The sequence below is a fragment of the Cotesia glomerata genome, linkage group LG10 (assembly GCF_020080835.1).
Source record: "Cotesia glomerata isolate CgM1 linkage group LG10, MPM_Cglom_v2.3, whole genome shotgun sequence".
NCBI lineage: Eukaryota > Metazoa > Arthropoda > Insecta > Hymenoptera > Braconidae > Cotesia > Cotesia glomerata.
In genome coordinates this window covers 14,807,001-14,821,680 of record NC_058167.1, presented here as the reverse complement: position 1 = coordinate 14,821,680, position 14,680 = coordinate 14,807,001, and the positions used below count along the sequence as shown (strand labels likewise).

General features: G+C 27.9%; 1 protein-coding gene across 32 annotated transcripts in view; it reads left to right on the top strand.

The window, feature by feature from the left end:
* The window catches only part of LOC123272474 (voltage-dependent calcium channel type A subunit alpha-1), a 134,442-nt gene that overhangs the window by 100,981 nt on the left and 18,781 nt on the right, over positions 1 to 14,680 (top strand). For 27 of the 32 annotated variants that reach the window (XM_044739284.1, XM_044739289.1, XM_044739294.1 and 24 more), the window contains 9 exons: positions 1,941 to 2,153; positions 2,591 to 3,018; positions 3,464 to 3,786; positions 3,947 to 4,063; positions 5,161 to 5,724; positions 6,883 to 7,228; positions 7,374 to 7,538; positions 11,124 to 11,234; positions 14,389 to 14,472. In XM_044739284.1, the coding sequence (XP_044595219.1) occupies positions 1,941 to 2,153; positions 2,591 to 3,018; positions 3,464 to 3,786; positions 3,947 to 4,063; positions 5,161 to 5,724; positions 6,883 to 7,228; positions 7,374 to 7,538; positions 11,124 to 11,234; positions 14,389 to 14,472 (2,351 nt within the window). Of the gene's footprint in view, positions 1 to 1,940; positions 2,154 to 2,590; positions 3,019 to 3,463; positions 3,787 to 3,946; positions 4,064 to 5,160; positions 5,725 to 6,882; positions 7,229 to 7,373; positions 7,539 to 11,123; positions 11,235 to 13,298; positions 13,410 to 14,388; positions 14,473 to 14,680 lie in introns of all 32 variants that reach the window. The other 5 variants (XM_044739283.1, XM_044739275.1, XM_044739269.1 and 2 more) reach the window with 2 other exon arrangements.

The following is a 14,680-nucleotide window of genomic DNA, read 5'->3' as shown; positions in this document are numbered from 1 at the left end:
TTAGACACGATGGCAGACATTTATGGGGCAACGCTGAAGTTAGAACTTTAAAGACACTAAAGTGTAATTGAACTAGCGAATACTTAGATAGATAAATTAGTTTTATTATTATTATTGTTATTAGCGACTTAGTGAACTAGCGTTGTCAAAGTGGATTGGTTAATTATTAATTACTACTTACTAATTAATTACTATTTCTAATTAATTGAATACTTACGTAGCCAGCAAGTTTTAACTACATAAATTACTTCCCCGTAAAAAGCTTCGTTATAAATAAAATCCATAGTTTATATTAAGCGCGTTCAGCATTAGTTATTTTTTTTTTTCTTATATTAATTAATTAAATGGAATTGTATTAGCGAATGTAGATCCCGCTTTGTAGAACTCAATAATAGATTAGCCGTGCTTAAGTTGACTAGCAATGTAATTTTAATAATCAACTTAAAATTAGAAATCTTAATCTTAAATATTTTATAATTCTTAAAATTAAATTTTTAAAAATAGAATTTAATAAAAATTTATTTTCACTCTTGTTGATCTAGAAAAATTAAAGATAAATAATTTCCATAAAGTCTGCCGTAGAAGCTCTTTTGCGGCTTTACGAGGCGTCAGTTTTAAAGTTACACTTGCTTAGCTTTAATCTTTCTATTATATTTGAGCCAAGTGATGCGATAACGCCAAGTAAAGCCAGTAAAGTCGTTACTAAACCTACATTTCAATTTCATTCATTCACTTTTTCACTGATAGAAGAATTTACTAATTAATTAATATAATAATAGTAACAATTTATAATAATGTTCACAGAAAAAAAGAATAAATTGAGTCAAGAAAATTATTTTATAGACATTAAAAATTTTTATTCAAAAATTTAAAATAATTAAACAATCTAAATTTATTTTTCAATAAATATTTTTTTTATTTTTTCAATATTTCGGACTAAAATTAAGAGATATATTTTAATTACTTTAAAATGAATAAATCAGAACATTATTGTACTTTTTAATTAAAATAATTTTTTGTTTTATTAAAAACAAAATTTATAATAATAAATAATATTAATAATAAAAAAAAAAAAAACCTAATAGTAATAAATAAAAAAAAAATTTACCGCAGCTCGGGCTCGAACCGAGAACTCCAGATTGCCGGGGGCTCGTAGGAACAGTAATCTCTATATGTTTCCGTTCAAACGTGCATTCACACTTCAAACTTCAAGGTGTTGGATGAGTATTATAGATATTATAATTATTACCAAGGAACCACAGAGAGATTGCCATCCCTGCGGCATTAGACTGGTCCACTGCCTTCCCTAGGACTGCGACCGCTCAGCCCCAGAGCTCCTATGCCATAGGGCTTCTTTATAGCATAGGGAAGGAGATGTTAGCAGTTTACAAACCGTTCTGGCGCGTTACCAGTTTCGCCACTGCGGCTCATGGCAACTCGAACTTACTTTGCTATTCTTAAACCCAAACTACGAACTACCGTGTAATGAGAGACTACCGATTACCGACGGTAGCAAATAAATTAACTAGTTATTTTCTTAATTCAAATTTTTCAATATTATTATTTTAAAAAAATTTTTTAAATTAAGAAAAATAATTTTTGGAGTCCTGAAACAAATTTTTGACGACCGAAATGTTCTTGATTGAAATTAATCCTATATTTTTTGTGTGAATAATATTTTGATAATTATGAAGAGAGAATAAAAATCCTTCTATCAGTGTTCTTCTTTCGCATTGCTTAAACTTTCAAAGTAACTTGTTTTTCTCTTGATAAAAAATAAAAATAAAAGAAGCAATAAAATAAATTGTATGGTGGCGAAATTTAGCGAGCTAAAATTTGGTTTATTTAAAAACTAATATTAAATAAAATAATAATAAAGAATCTAGCAACGTGGCACGTTCGATGGATGAACGACTAAAGATGAGTGTATGCTTTTGTAGGGTTCTCGAGAGCTTCGTATCTCAGGTCGAGGGTCAAGAACCAGGGCGCTTGCCTTCAATTCTGGCGTGCTGAGAAGAGATTTAGGTTTTGGATACGGCACACTGTTAAAACGCAGTCATTCTACTGGTTTGTCATTGTCCTTGTGTTTTTTAACACAGTGTGCGTTGCTGTTGAACACTACGATCAACCACAGTGGCTTAGTGATTTTCTTTGTAAGTTTTCCCTTTATTTATTTATTTAATATTTTTTTTTTTTCATAAATCGCATTACTTATGCCAAAAAAGCGCATGAAAAATTTTTTTTATTCAATAAAATAATTCTTAAAGCCAAAAGGGCGTGTTAAATATTAAAGGGCTTGAACTTTTAGCGACAGTAATTGAAAATTAAAAAAAAAAGAAAAGACTCCTGGGATACCAAAATATATAAATTAAAGAAAAAACTTTAATTCCAAAAATCTAGCAGCCTTCAATAATTTTTAGAATAATTCAAAATTTTTATTAAGAATTTAAGAATTTAAATTGAGGCTTTAAGAATTTCTTCATACACATTTTCAAGTTGAGATTGGAGAAAAAAATTTTTTTTTAATCTGCCTTTTGGCTCTACAGATTAAAAAATAAAAATAACATCTACCCTTAACTATTAATTGCAGATCACACAGAGTTCGTATTTCTGGGGCTGTTCATGTGCGAGATGTTCATAAAAGTGTACGCCCTGGGACCGCGCATCTACTTTGAATCGAGTTTCAATAGATTCGACTGCGTGGTAATCTGCGGCTCGATATTTGAAGTAATTTGGTCGGCGGTTAAGTCCGGCTCATTCGGTCTCTCCGTCCTGCGTGCCCTTCGACTCCTTAGGATATTCAAAGTCACTAAATACTGGGCGAGTCTGAGGAACCTCGTAATATCGCTGCTCAACTCGATGCGCAGCATCATTTCCCTTCTGTTCCTTCTCTTCCTCTTCATCCTCATATTCGCCTTACTCGGCATGCAACTATTTGGCGGGCAATTTAACTTTCCCACGGGAACACCGCCGACCAATTTCAATACTTTTCCCATTGCGCTGCTAACTGTCTTCCAAGTGAGTATTTTAATTTGTCTCACTTAATTCTAATTATTTCATTGAATTCTTAAAAAAAAAAAACTGACTGACATTAAATTGTTGTGTCTTCAAGGAAAAAAATCCTTTTTATTAAAATTACAAAAAACTCAGTTGAATTATTAAGTTTAATTCTGTCAAATTTACATTTTTAAAAATATAAAACTGAAAATTTCAATTTTACATTACAAAAAATGTAAATTTATATAAATTTTTTTTTCCTGTACGTTTAACAGTTTTTTTTTTTTTGTAAATATAATTATTTTTATAATAATTAATGTAACTATAAATTTTTTCCGTACATATTTCAATACATAAATTTTAAAATTAATTAAAAAAATTCATTTTACTTACAAGGTACTAAAATTTTTCAAATTAATTTCTTTTTTAACCAATTGTTAATCATTTATTAATAATAATTGCCCAGATCTTGACCGGTGAGGACTGGAATGAGGTAATGTATCAAGGAATCGAATCTCAGGGTGGCCACAAAGGAGGAGGGATGATTTACTCCCTGTATTTCATCGTCCTCGTGCTCTTCGGTAACTACACCCTGCTCAACGTATTCTTGGCTATCGCTGTCGATAATTTGGCGAACGCACAAGAGTTAACAGCCGCCGAAGAGGGTCAAGAGGAGGAGGACAAGGAGAAACAAATGCAGGAAATCGAAAAGGAAATGGAGGCGCTGCAAATGCCTGACGGCACGGGCCCAAAAGTTGAAATATCGCCGCCTAGTTCATCGCAAAATTTGTATGTATAACTCTTTTATTTGGTCGTAAAAATATATTAAATAAATATCAAATATAATAAAACGCTATTTGCCAGCCCTCGAGGCTTAACTATTTCCGCAATAGAAATTATTTATTTTATTCCATCAAATAACAGCTACAACTATTTACTTTTTCTGCAGAAGTGGTAAAGGAGAGAAACAGGCGTCCGAAGAGAAAAAACAGGAGGAAGACGAAGACACGGGACCAAAACCAATGCTGCCATACTCCTCCATGTTTATATTATCTCCGACAAACCCGTAAATATATATTTATACTATCGTGTTTATTATTTTGGGTTAATCCTCTGTATGCTAAGGATTATTGGGGTTAAAGGCTTTCAAAGTTAAATCTTGTTAGTTATAATTATAAGATTTTTATTTTTTTATTGAATATACCATAATTTTATTATTTTTTTTTTTTTTAAAAGAGAAATCCGGCAAAATAAGTTACCGTAAAAAAATTATTTCAAAGATTTTTTAAATTTTGATCCCTACACGGAAAGAATAAGATGACACTGGATATCATCCCAAACTATACTCAGTGATATAAAACCTGTAGTGAAAAAAAATTTCAAATAGTAGCTAGAAAAATCCGGGTTATACTGCGTGATATTTGGATTATACTCATTGTAATTTGGACGGCTGCCCAATTTCAAAACACAGTAACTAACATTTAGAAATTTTTAAAAATTTTTCTTATTAAAAAAAAGTTTGCCTGCCAAATTTATTAAAAATTTAATTTATGAATAGAAAATACTTGAATATAAATATTTTTAAGAAAAAATACTTGAAATTAAGATCTAAAAGTTATAAAAAATGCAGCAATATTAAAAAAAAATTAGGTATAAAAATTTTGCAGTTACTGTGTTTTAAAATTGGGCAGTCGTAGATTATACTAGCTACTATCTGAAATTTTTTTTCACTCAGTATAATCTGAGATGATATCCAGTGTCATCTTGTTTTTTCCATGTATAGTATAAAAAAATTTTGTAAATCTAATAATTTGCTTCCAATACATTTTAGTATAAAAATAACTTTTTTTTTAACAGTAAATATAGTGCAATTTATTTTTATTGAATAAAACATTACAATACTTGTATTGGGGCAATTTGATGTAAATATTACCAACAAAACTTGCAATTTATATTGCATTTATGTGCAAGTGGTTCTTGCCGACAATTTACAGTAAAACAAAAGATCTAGTTCAAGAGTTTCAGTATAAGTCGCTTCGATAATTGCCTTTAAAGATAGTAAAAATATGAATAAATCTTTCGATGAACTTATTTTAAAAATGGTGTCTAATTTTGGAGATTTCTTCGCCAGAGGATTTTATAAGCATGTTTTTTATGTTTCAGTGTAAGGAGAGGTGCCCATTGGGTCGTTAATCTTCGGTACTTTGATTTTTTCATAATGGTCGTGATATGTTTGTCAAGTATAGCACTCGCGACAGAGGACCCAGTTGATGAAAACTCGTCACGTAACACAGTATTAAATTACTTTGATTATGCATTCACGGGCGTCTTTACGATAGAGATGATACTCAAGGTTATTGATCTGGGTATCATACTCCATCCCGGCTCGTATTTACGCGAGTTCTGGAATATTATGGACGCAGTGGTTGTAATATGTGCCGGAGTTTCAATGGGTTTTGAGCTATCGGGTAAATCCGCGGGCCAAAATTTATCAACTATTAAGTCACTTCGTGTATTACGAGTATTAAGACCATTAAAAACAATAAAACGTGTGCCGAAACTTAAAGCAGTGTTTGATTGTGTCGTTAACAGTTTAAAAAACGTCATTAACATTCTCATCGTGTATATATTGTTTCAATTCATCTTTGCCGTCATAGCGGTACAGTTATTCAATGGTAAATTTTTCTACTGTAGCGACGAAAGTAAACGTACCAAAGAAGATTGCCAGTATGTATCTTTTTCAGTATTTTATTTTACATTAAATTTAAGTACCGGCGATCGCCGAGTCATGAGGCCCAGATGAAATTACGATAAGACCAAAAATATATAACTTGAACATTAAATTTCGACGTTTATCATTATATAAGTTCTCTTCCTTTTGAATATTAACGAAAAAAGATCAATTTTACCATAAATAACACTGAAATGGTTACGTTCGTTAATATCCCCGGACAAAATATCCCCGACAAAATATCCCCGCGACAAAATATCCCCGGACAAAATTCTTAAAAATATAAAAATTCATCAATAATAATTTGAAAATTAATCTTAACATTATTTTTTTAGTGTGTTTGTGTGTTTATTTAAAATTAAACCAACAAAAACGCGGGGATATTTTGTCCGGGGATATTAACGCTTGTCACCCACTGAAATTAATATTATAAATCATCTACACTAGCAACCTTGCAGTCAGTATGTGGCTGCCGTGACTTCTAAACTATAAATAAATAAAATTTAGCTTAATTAAATAATGACTTTTGTTAAATTGCACTGTACTTTCTTAAATATTGACTTTTTTAAAGATATAAGCTCATCCCAATGTTACACTCATTAAGAGCTTTCATTTGAGTACCCACATGCATTTTTGATATATTTTTCATATATACATATATATAATATATATATAAATATATAAAAAATTGATGTGGGTACTTAAATGAAAGGTCTTGATGAGTGTAACATTGGAATGAGCTTATATCTTCAAAAATATCAATAGTTCACAAGATATAAGGTGATTTCTTAATTATGTAATATATATAGTATATATTTTAAAAATATAGGTTCATCCTGATGTTACACTCATCGAGAGCTTTCATTTGAGTACCCACATGCATTTTTGATATATTTTTCATTTATACATATATATAATATATATAAATATATAAAATATATGAAAAATTGATGTGGGTACTCAAATGAAAGGTCTTGATGAGTGTAACATCGGGATGAGCTTATATCTTCAAAAATGTCAATAGTTCACAAGATAAAAGGTCATTTCTTAATTATGTAATACATATAATATATATTTTAAAGATAGGCCTCATTACTCGCGGGTACTTAATAAAATGAATAATAAATACTAACTCAATTAATACCTTGTAACAGGGGTGAGTATTTTGTCTTCGAGGAGGACTCATCACTGCCTCAAGCGAGAAAACGAATATGGCAGCCACAAAGCTTTCATTATGATAACGTAATGGCGGCGATGTTGACGCTATTTGCCGTGCAGACCGGCGAAGGTTGGCCGCAAATTCTTCAACATTCTATGGCAGCAACTCACGAGGACGAAGGTCCTATTCACAATTTCCGTATCGAAATGTCCATATTTTACATTGTATACTTCATTGTATTTCCATTCTTCTTCGTAAACATATTCGTCGCTTTAATTATTATTACTTTTCAAGAGCAAGGTGAGGCTGAATTGCAGGACGGTGAAATTGATAAAAATCAGGTATATCTTCTTTTTTTCCACAAAAAATTTTTGAATTAGCGTTACTAATGCAAATTATTGACTTTTTTACTTGAAAAATGAAAGTCAATAATTCAAAAATTTTAAATAATTCAATTAATCACTAACCAGGAAAATAAATTTCCAGAAATCGTGTATAGATTTTACAATAGGAGCGAGACCTCTCGAGAGGTATATGCCGAACAAGCGGAATAGTGTAAAGTACAAAATATGGAAAATAGTAGTGTCAACGCCATTTGAATATTTCATCATGATTCTCATCGTTTTGAATACTCTTCTGCTTATGATGAAGGTAAGCCAGAAAGTTTATTCACTAACTCTCTAGAATATCTAATTAATCTACCATTTTAATCCATCTAGCTAAATAATATAATATAATAAAATAATACTATACTTCAGTATTATTAATATAATAATAAATAATAAATATTGACAATAATATAAAATCAAACTAGAGTCATAAATCATAAATCAAACCTAATTTTTGCCGTCAGGATTAAATAAAATAAATCTTTCTCCAGGCTCTATGTTGACAGTAAAACGAGAAGATATTTATTCCGCAGATGATTATTAATTAATAATAATAATAATACATCAGAGCGAATAAATAACTTCTCTTTCTCTATTAATCTCTCCCACCATCCTATAACTCGACAAAATAATCCGGGCCCGTTTTATTGTCAGATAATTAAAATTTATTAATAATTAAAAGTGTGATTTCTCCCTCCCATAAAAAATTATCAGGATTCGAATTAAAATTCAATTAAAATATTCTTTTTTTTTTTTATAACCAGAGATTCGTTGTATTTATTTTTATATTTGTTTGATATTTATATATGATCAATGATCACTGTTTGTCCTTCCGTTGCATATTTATTCAATACAAACAATAATAAACCATATCACCTATCATCTTTTCTTTTTCAATCCCGTTTACCGAAAAATTAATTTAAATATTTGTTATAAAAATTAAAAAATTTTTTGGATAATTTGAGAACAAAACTAAAATTTCTGGGTCTATATTAAATAATATTAATATAAATATAAATTTATTTTACACTTATACGCTCGCGACTAGTGCGAACGATGCGGAGCTTCTCACTGATTTATGATATACATTTATTTACCAATATTTAAAAATTGATTTAGTAAAAAAAAATAGTAGTTACGAGCTTTTGTTTATTTATACTCATAACTTAAGTTAGTTATTAATTAATTAATTATAATTAATTTATATTACAAGAATCTCTGGCGTGTTTCCGTCACTAATAGATATTTTTTTGACACCCAATGCATGGCTAGCATCGTGTCCTAATTTCGTTGTCTATCTACAACTGGCACACTTTTTATGCAAAAATATTATTATGAATGATATAATATAATCTCACTGCTAAAATAAGTAAATTAATTAATTAACAAACCCTCACGTTTTTATATGCACCGAATAAATTTTTTTTCATTCACTCAGCACTTTTTTATTACGCGCTTAAATAATTTGTCCGAACGTTTAAAAAAATTTAACAATTTTTATTATAATCTAAAAGTATTAATTTTAATCGGATAAATTATTTAATTAGTTATTTGAGAAAAAATGAATATTTTATTCGAAAAAATAAATTAATCAAGTTTGCATTTTAATTAATTTGTACCATTTTTTCTCAAAAAAAAAAAATAAATCTCAAAATAATAAACTAATTTAAAAACACTATTATCAAAGTTCGCACCAATCACTTGTTGGGTCATGTTATAATTATCGGTTTATTTGCCTGACAATGGGAATTGTTATGTGAAAGCGCACATGCACACGCACAACCCTTATTGTTCTCTAAAACATAATTAACTATTATAATAACTAACATCTACACATATTTAAACAATATTTATAAAATTAAAATAACATTAAATAAGCACCAGTTCTATCACGCATCATCAGCTACTGATTGAATTTCGTGCAAGAACAATCACCAATCACCTTGGTACGTTTCGATTAATTACACCGCTTTGCCTCTCTCGCTTTACGTCATTTAATCAATGAGTATTAACTTATCAAGTCACTTAATCATCAATTTATTATCAATAATCCAATTAACAATTAATATTAATATTAAATAACAGATACAGTCCTCACTATTTTTTATAAAATCTTTTAAGAATGACAATGCAAGCAAGCACTGAGAATGTTTTTTATATTCTAGAACAATATTTTTATTTAAACATTTAAATTTAATAAATAATAGTGGAGCTAGACGTCACAAGGTTAACATGCTTGTTCATGCACGAATTTCACACAATTAATTTTTTTTATTATTATTATTAAACAAAAGCTGCGTGTTGCATGCTGGCTGCTGCAGATAACGAATTTATATATTATATTATACAAACTACAGTTTACGTCCGAAATACACTTTTATTAATGTTAAAATTATTAATCATGTATTATGATTAAATGTTTATCGAAAATCACTAATTAATTGAATGTGATACGAATCTTATGTTTTTGCACGGGCGTTCGCACGGCCAACGAAAACTAACTTTGTTAAAAAATATTTTTTGTTAAAAAGAAAAGATGAAAAAAATAATCCTGATCCATTCCTCTCGGATTTATTTTCCCTATCTCAAACTTATTAATAAATTATCAATTGTCAATTTTATTTTTAAATTCTAAATCAGTCAATTAAAATCACAGATTATTTTTAGTTTATATCTATAATTTCTCAGGTGTATATAATATATTGATTTATTTATTAATTATACTGATCATTATGTGACACATCTATAGCTGAAATGATATAGCACTCACTATCCCAAGATAATAGTGCAAGTATCACAGTTATAGTTACAGACACTTGTATCACACATTACACTCTTAGTTTTAGTGGTAACAGGTGTAAAAAAAATTTTTTAACTCAAATTTTAGACGATTATTTTTTTTAAAAATTTTTATTAAAATTTGTGGGATTTTATTTTAAATTTAGAAATTTTTAAGTCATAAAAAATATTCGACTAAAAATAATATCTATAGTAAAAATTTTTATTTTTAATTTAAATAGTATTTTTTAAACATACTTTTTATCAAATTTTATAAATTTATAATTTATAATTTTATATAATTTGAGATAAAATTTTTTATCAATTATTTTATCGTTCGTGACACATTTAATTTTTACATAAAGAAATTTGAAGTACACATTTTATGTCGCAATGCCACACATGAAGTAATTTTGTGTTTAACGGGCAATTTTTAGTTTGTAAAAACTTTTTACGCTTACAATTCAACCCAAAAGTTAACTTCTAGTAATAAAGTCATTCAAAAAAGTTGTTAATTTTTTTATGACGAAACTTAAAGTTTAAAAGTTAAAATTTTACTATTGTACACTTTTTTATTCATATGAAAAAAAGACTGAAAAAATTATTGTATTTTTCTTATACAAAACGTCTAAAATTTGTAAATTTATAAAAAAAATTTTTTTACACAAGTAGTTTGAGTTAAAAAATTTTAATTGAAAATTTTTAACTGGAACTACCAGCGAATATTTAAATTTAATAATATAAGCGCAAATAATTCCATAAATTTAATTAAGAAAATAAAATATCGGAAATGAATAATTATATTATATTATTATAATTAAATTATTGTTAATAATAGTTATTAGTTATTATAATTACATATACGTACACACAGCCGCACGTTATTTAATGAACACATGAACAAATGTTGATAATCAGCATTGACGTAATTTGAGTAAAAAAAATCTGAATTAAAAAAAAAAAAAAAAAAAAAAAATAATGAAGTAAAATCGGGAAACACGTAGGCTTGTATGTCCGTATGTATGTTTGCTGTCTGTCGGCCGTGTGTTTGTCAATGTGTGCATTGCAGTACCACAAGCAGGGCGATGTGTACAAAGCCATACTAAAGTACATGAACATGTGCTTCACCGGGATGTTCACCATCGAGTGCACTCTGAAGATCGCCGCTTTCGGCGTCAAAGTAAGCTCCCTTCCCCCAACAAAGAAATGTATTTAACTAAATGATATATATATATATATATATTTTGAAAAAAGGAACAATCCTTTTTTGAAAGAGCTTTTGCTGGCTCAGCCTCGTAGAATTTACCGTCATTGTGTTTTATAAATTAACAATAATTGATAATTAAATATCTAAAAAAATTAATTAATTACTACAAATGTTTTTGCACTTAAAAAAATTAAAATTCTTAATTTTTAAAACGCAATGACAATTTTTTTTTAAGACTGGTAAGTCGCTTCCTTAGAAAAAATAATAGAGCGTTTTATTTTTAAAATCGCTAGCTAATTTTTTTATAAGAATATTTTAAGCAATTGTTGTTTTTTACAAAAAAAAAAAACAATTGAAAATGCTAGAGCTATTTTTACAATCAAGTATTTGATACTTAAAAAATTTTTATAAAAAAAAAGTAGTAACATTTTGAGGTGTGTAATTTTAATTTTAAATTTTAAAGTGTGTAGCTTTTAAAGTAGATTAATTTTAAAGTAGATTAATTAAAAAATTAATACTTGATTGTTGAAATTATTAAAAAATATCAAAAGACAACACAAAACAATAATCGACTGACACTTAGAAATTTAATGGCCCTTACAACTAAAAATACAAAAACAAACACAAAAAATAACATTAGGCAAAATTTAAACGCCCCTGCATGGCTAAATTTTAGCACGCGTTACACAGCATGTAGTTCCCGCATGGCATACACGTTTATTTGTTTACTAGTCTAATTATAATATAAATTATTATTATTATAATTATTACCCCCATGAAAAAAAAAATATATCTCGTAATATATTTTAAATATATTAAAAATCTATAAAAAAAATTTGTATAGTAAATATATTTTTAATAACTAACTTTTGGCCGATTTTCATATATATTTTATATATTTTAAATATATTTTAGACATATTCAAAATATATCTTAAAATACATAGCTAAAGATATATTTTGAATATATCTAAAATATATTTGAAATATATAAAATATATACACTGATAGAAAATTTATGTTGACTCAAGAGATATTTTCTTGATCTAAAAATTTATTTTGGAAGACAAACGATTATTTTAATTTAAAAATTTCTTGTCTTGATTTAGATTTTCTTGGCTTAAGATCTATATTATCTTCAATCGATATTTAAGTTTTTCAATCAAAATAACATTATCGTTTAAAAAACTTAAAATAATTCATCAAAGTATATTTCAAACACTTAATAGTCTTTAATTGTTATACCAAAAAAAAAATTATTTCTTGGAAATAGGTAAATTAATGACTCAAAAAAAAGCCATTCTTAACACAAATCGGTAACATCTTGAATGAATGTTATCGCCTATCTTGAACCAAGAGACAAAAATTCTTGAAAGAAATATATCTATATCTAGTTTCAAGAGTTCAAGTTTTGAAGAAAAAAAGTTTCTTGAATCAAGATTGTTTTTCTATGAGTGTATGAAAATCGGCCAAAAGTTAGTTATTAAAAATGTATATTTACTATACATAATTTCTATAGATTTTTAATATATTTAAAATATATTTTTTTTTCATGGGGGACTACCATGTAATATCTATCGACACACGATCATTTTGACTTGAGTATGGACTGGTTCCGTGAAAAATGTTTGTTATCCTTTCACTGTAAATGTCGGCATGAAAACTAACATTTAAACTGCATCTGTATGTCGGTACCTAAAAAAAGTTAATCGCCGATTCTTACTAAAAAAAAAACTTCTCATTTCAATCATTATCACTTTTTTTATTACTTTATGTTTATTCTTTTCTATTAGGGATTGAACGAAACTATATAGTGACTATAGTCGCGAAACCTATCGACTAGTTATGTTAATATATTAGAAAACCCCAGTAGAAATCTTGAGCAATAAAAATTGAGGTAGCGTACGGGCTCGGAGAAGAATCAAGCCTAAAAATAATGTAAAAAAAGAAAATAATAAAATTAAAATCCAAAATAGAAACTAAAAACTAAAGCCTTACTATTTGGATTTGCTACGGCCATGTTGGATATATTTTATAGTATCACGAGGCGCCTCCGGTTCTGTTGGACAGCCTGACCATTGTGAACATAGTCGTCACTCTTCTTTTCTTCATTGAGTGCATCCTTAAAATCATCGCCTTTGGATGCAAGGTACAACTAAAAAGACTAATCAAATCACTAATTCACAATCTACACAATTAATATAAAAATCAACAACTTTAATATACAATTAAATAAAAAATAAATTTATTACTCAACGATAATCATCAGTGGTGATTAGAACGAGAAGAAGCAATCAGCGAAGAGACTATACTATAGCACTTGGCTCGAGGCACTACCGTGTCTCTGATAAAAAATGTTAACGACCGGCTAACCGAGTCCATTTTATTTAGTCTTTCTTACTTTCTCTAGACCTTTAACTTAATTAGCAACTTACTTGCAGTCAATACAAATAATAATAAAAATACTACTATTATTATTTGATATTTATCATTACTATTATTGTTATTATTATTACTACTATTACTACTACTATTATTATTGTATACAAAGCCCGGATAATGAATCTTTCTACTAGTTGCTTGCTACCACTGGCATGCTCCTGTAGATTTAAAACATTAGAGAGCTCCTTAAAATAAATTTAAATAAATAAATCACTTGCTAGATAAACTATAAATCAATCAAATGATATATATTTATTATATGTAAAACTATTATTCTGTTGAGTAACAAAATAGACTGACGAAATTTTTTCATAAGGAACACATTGAACACTTTATTGTACATAGAAATATTTTATTGTAAGCACACCGACACACATGATGCACACATATTTATAAAGAAGCACACGCACAAGTCAACACGATCATACTCGTGGAATTTTTTACAATTAATAATAATAATGATGATATTAATTATTATTATTATTATTGATTTGGTTCATTTTTTAAATTAAAATGCTGTTTATATGCGCAATTAGAGCTATAGTGCATTTACTTGTGCTTTTTTTTACTGAAAGTAAATCCGCTTGAGTTTTGTTTTTAATTTAAATTTACGAAAAACTCAAGTGAATTTACAATTGCAATTTTTACTTCTGCTGTTTACTAATATCTGCTTTTTCATGAAACAGAATTTCTTCAAAGATCCGTGGAATACATTCGACTTCATTACTGTTATCGGAAGTATCGTGGACGCTCTGGTCGTTGAATTCGGGGTAAGTTTAATTAATTTGCTTGGTTATTTTATTTAAAATTTATTTTTTATTGTTATTAATTTTAAGTGGATTTCTTTGGAGCTTCGTTCATGCATCGAGTTTATTTAACAGCTATTAAATGGTTTTTTTATTTTATTACTGAAGAAATTTTCATTTTTGTTGAGTGGTTTCAGCAATCAGCTTTCAATTTTCAGTTAAAACTAATTCA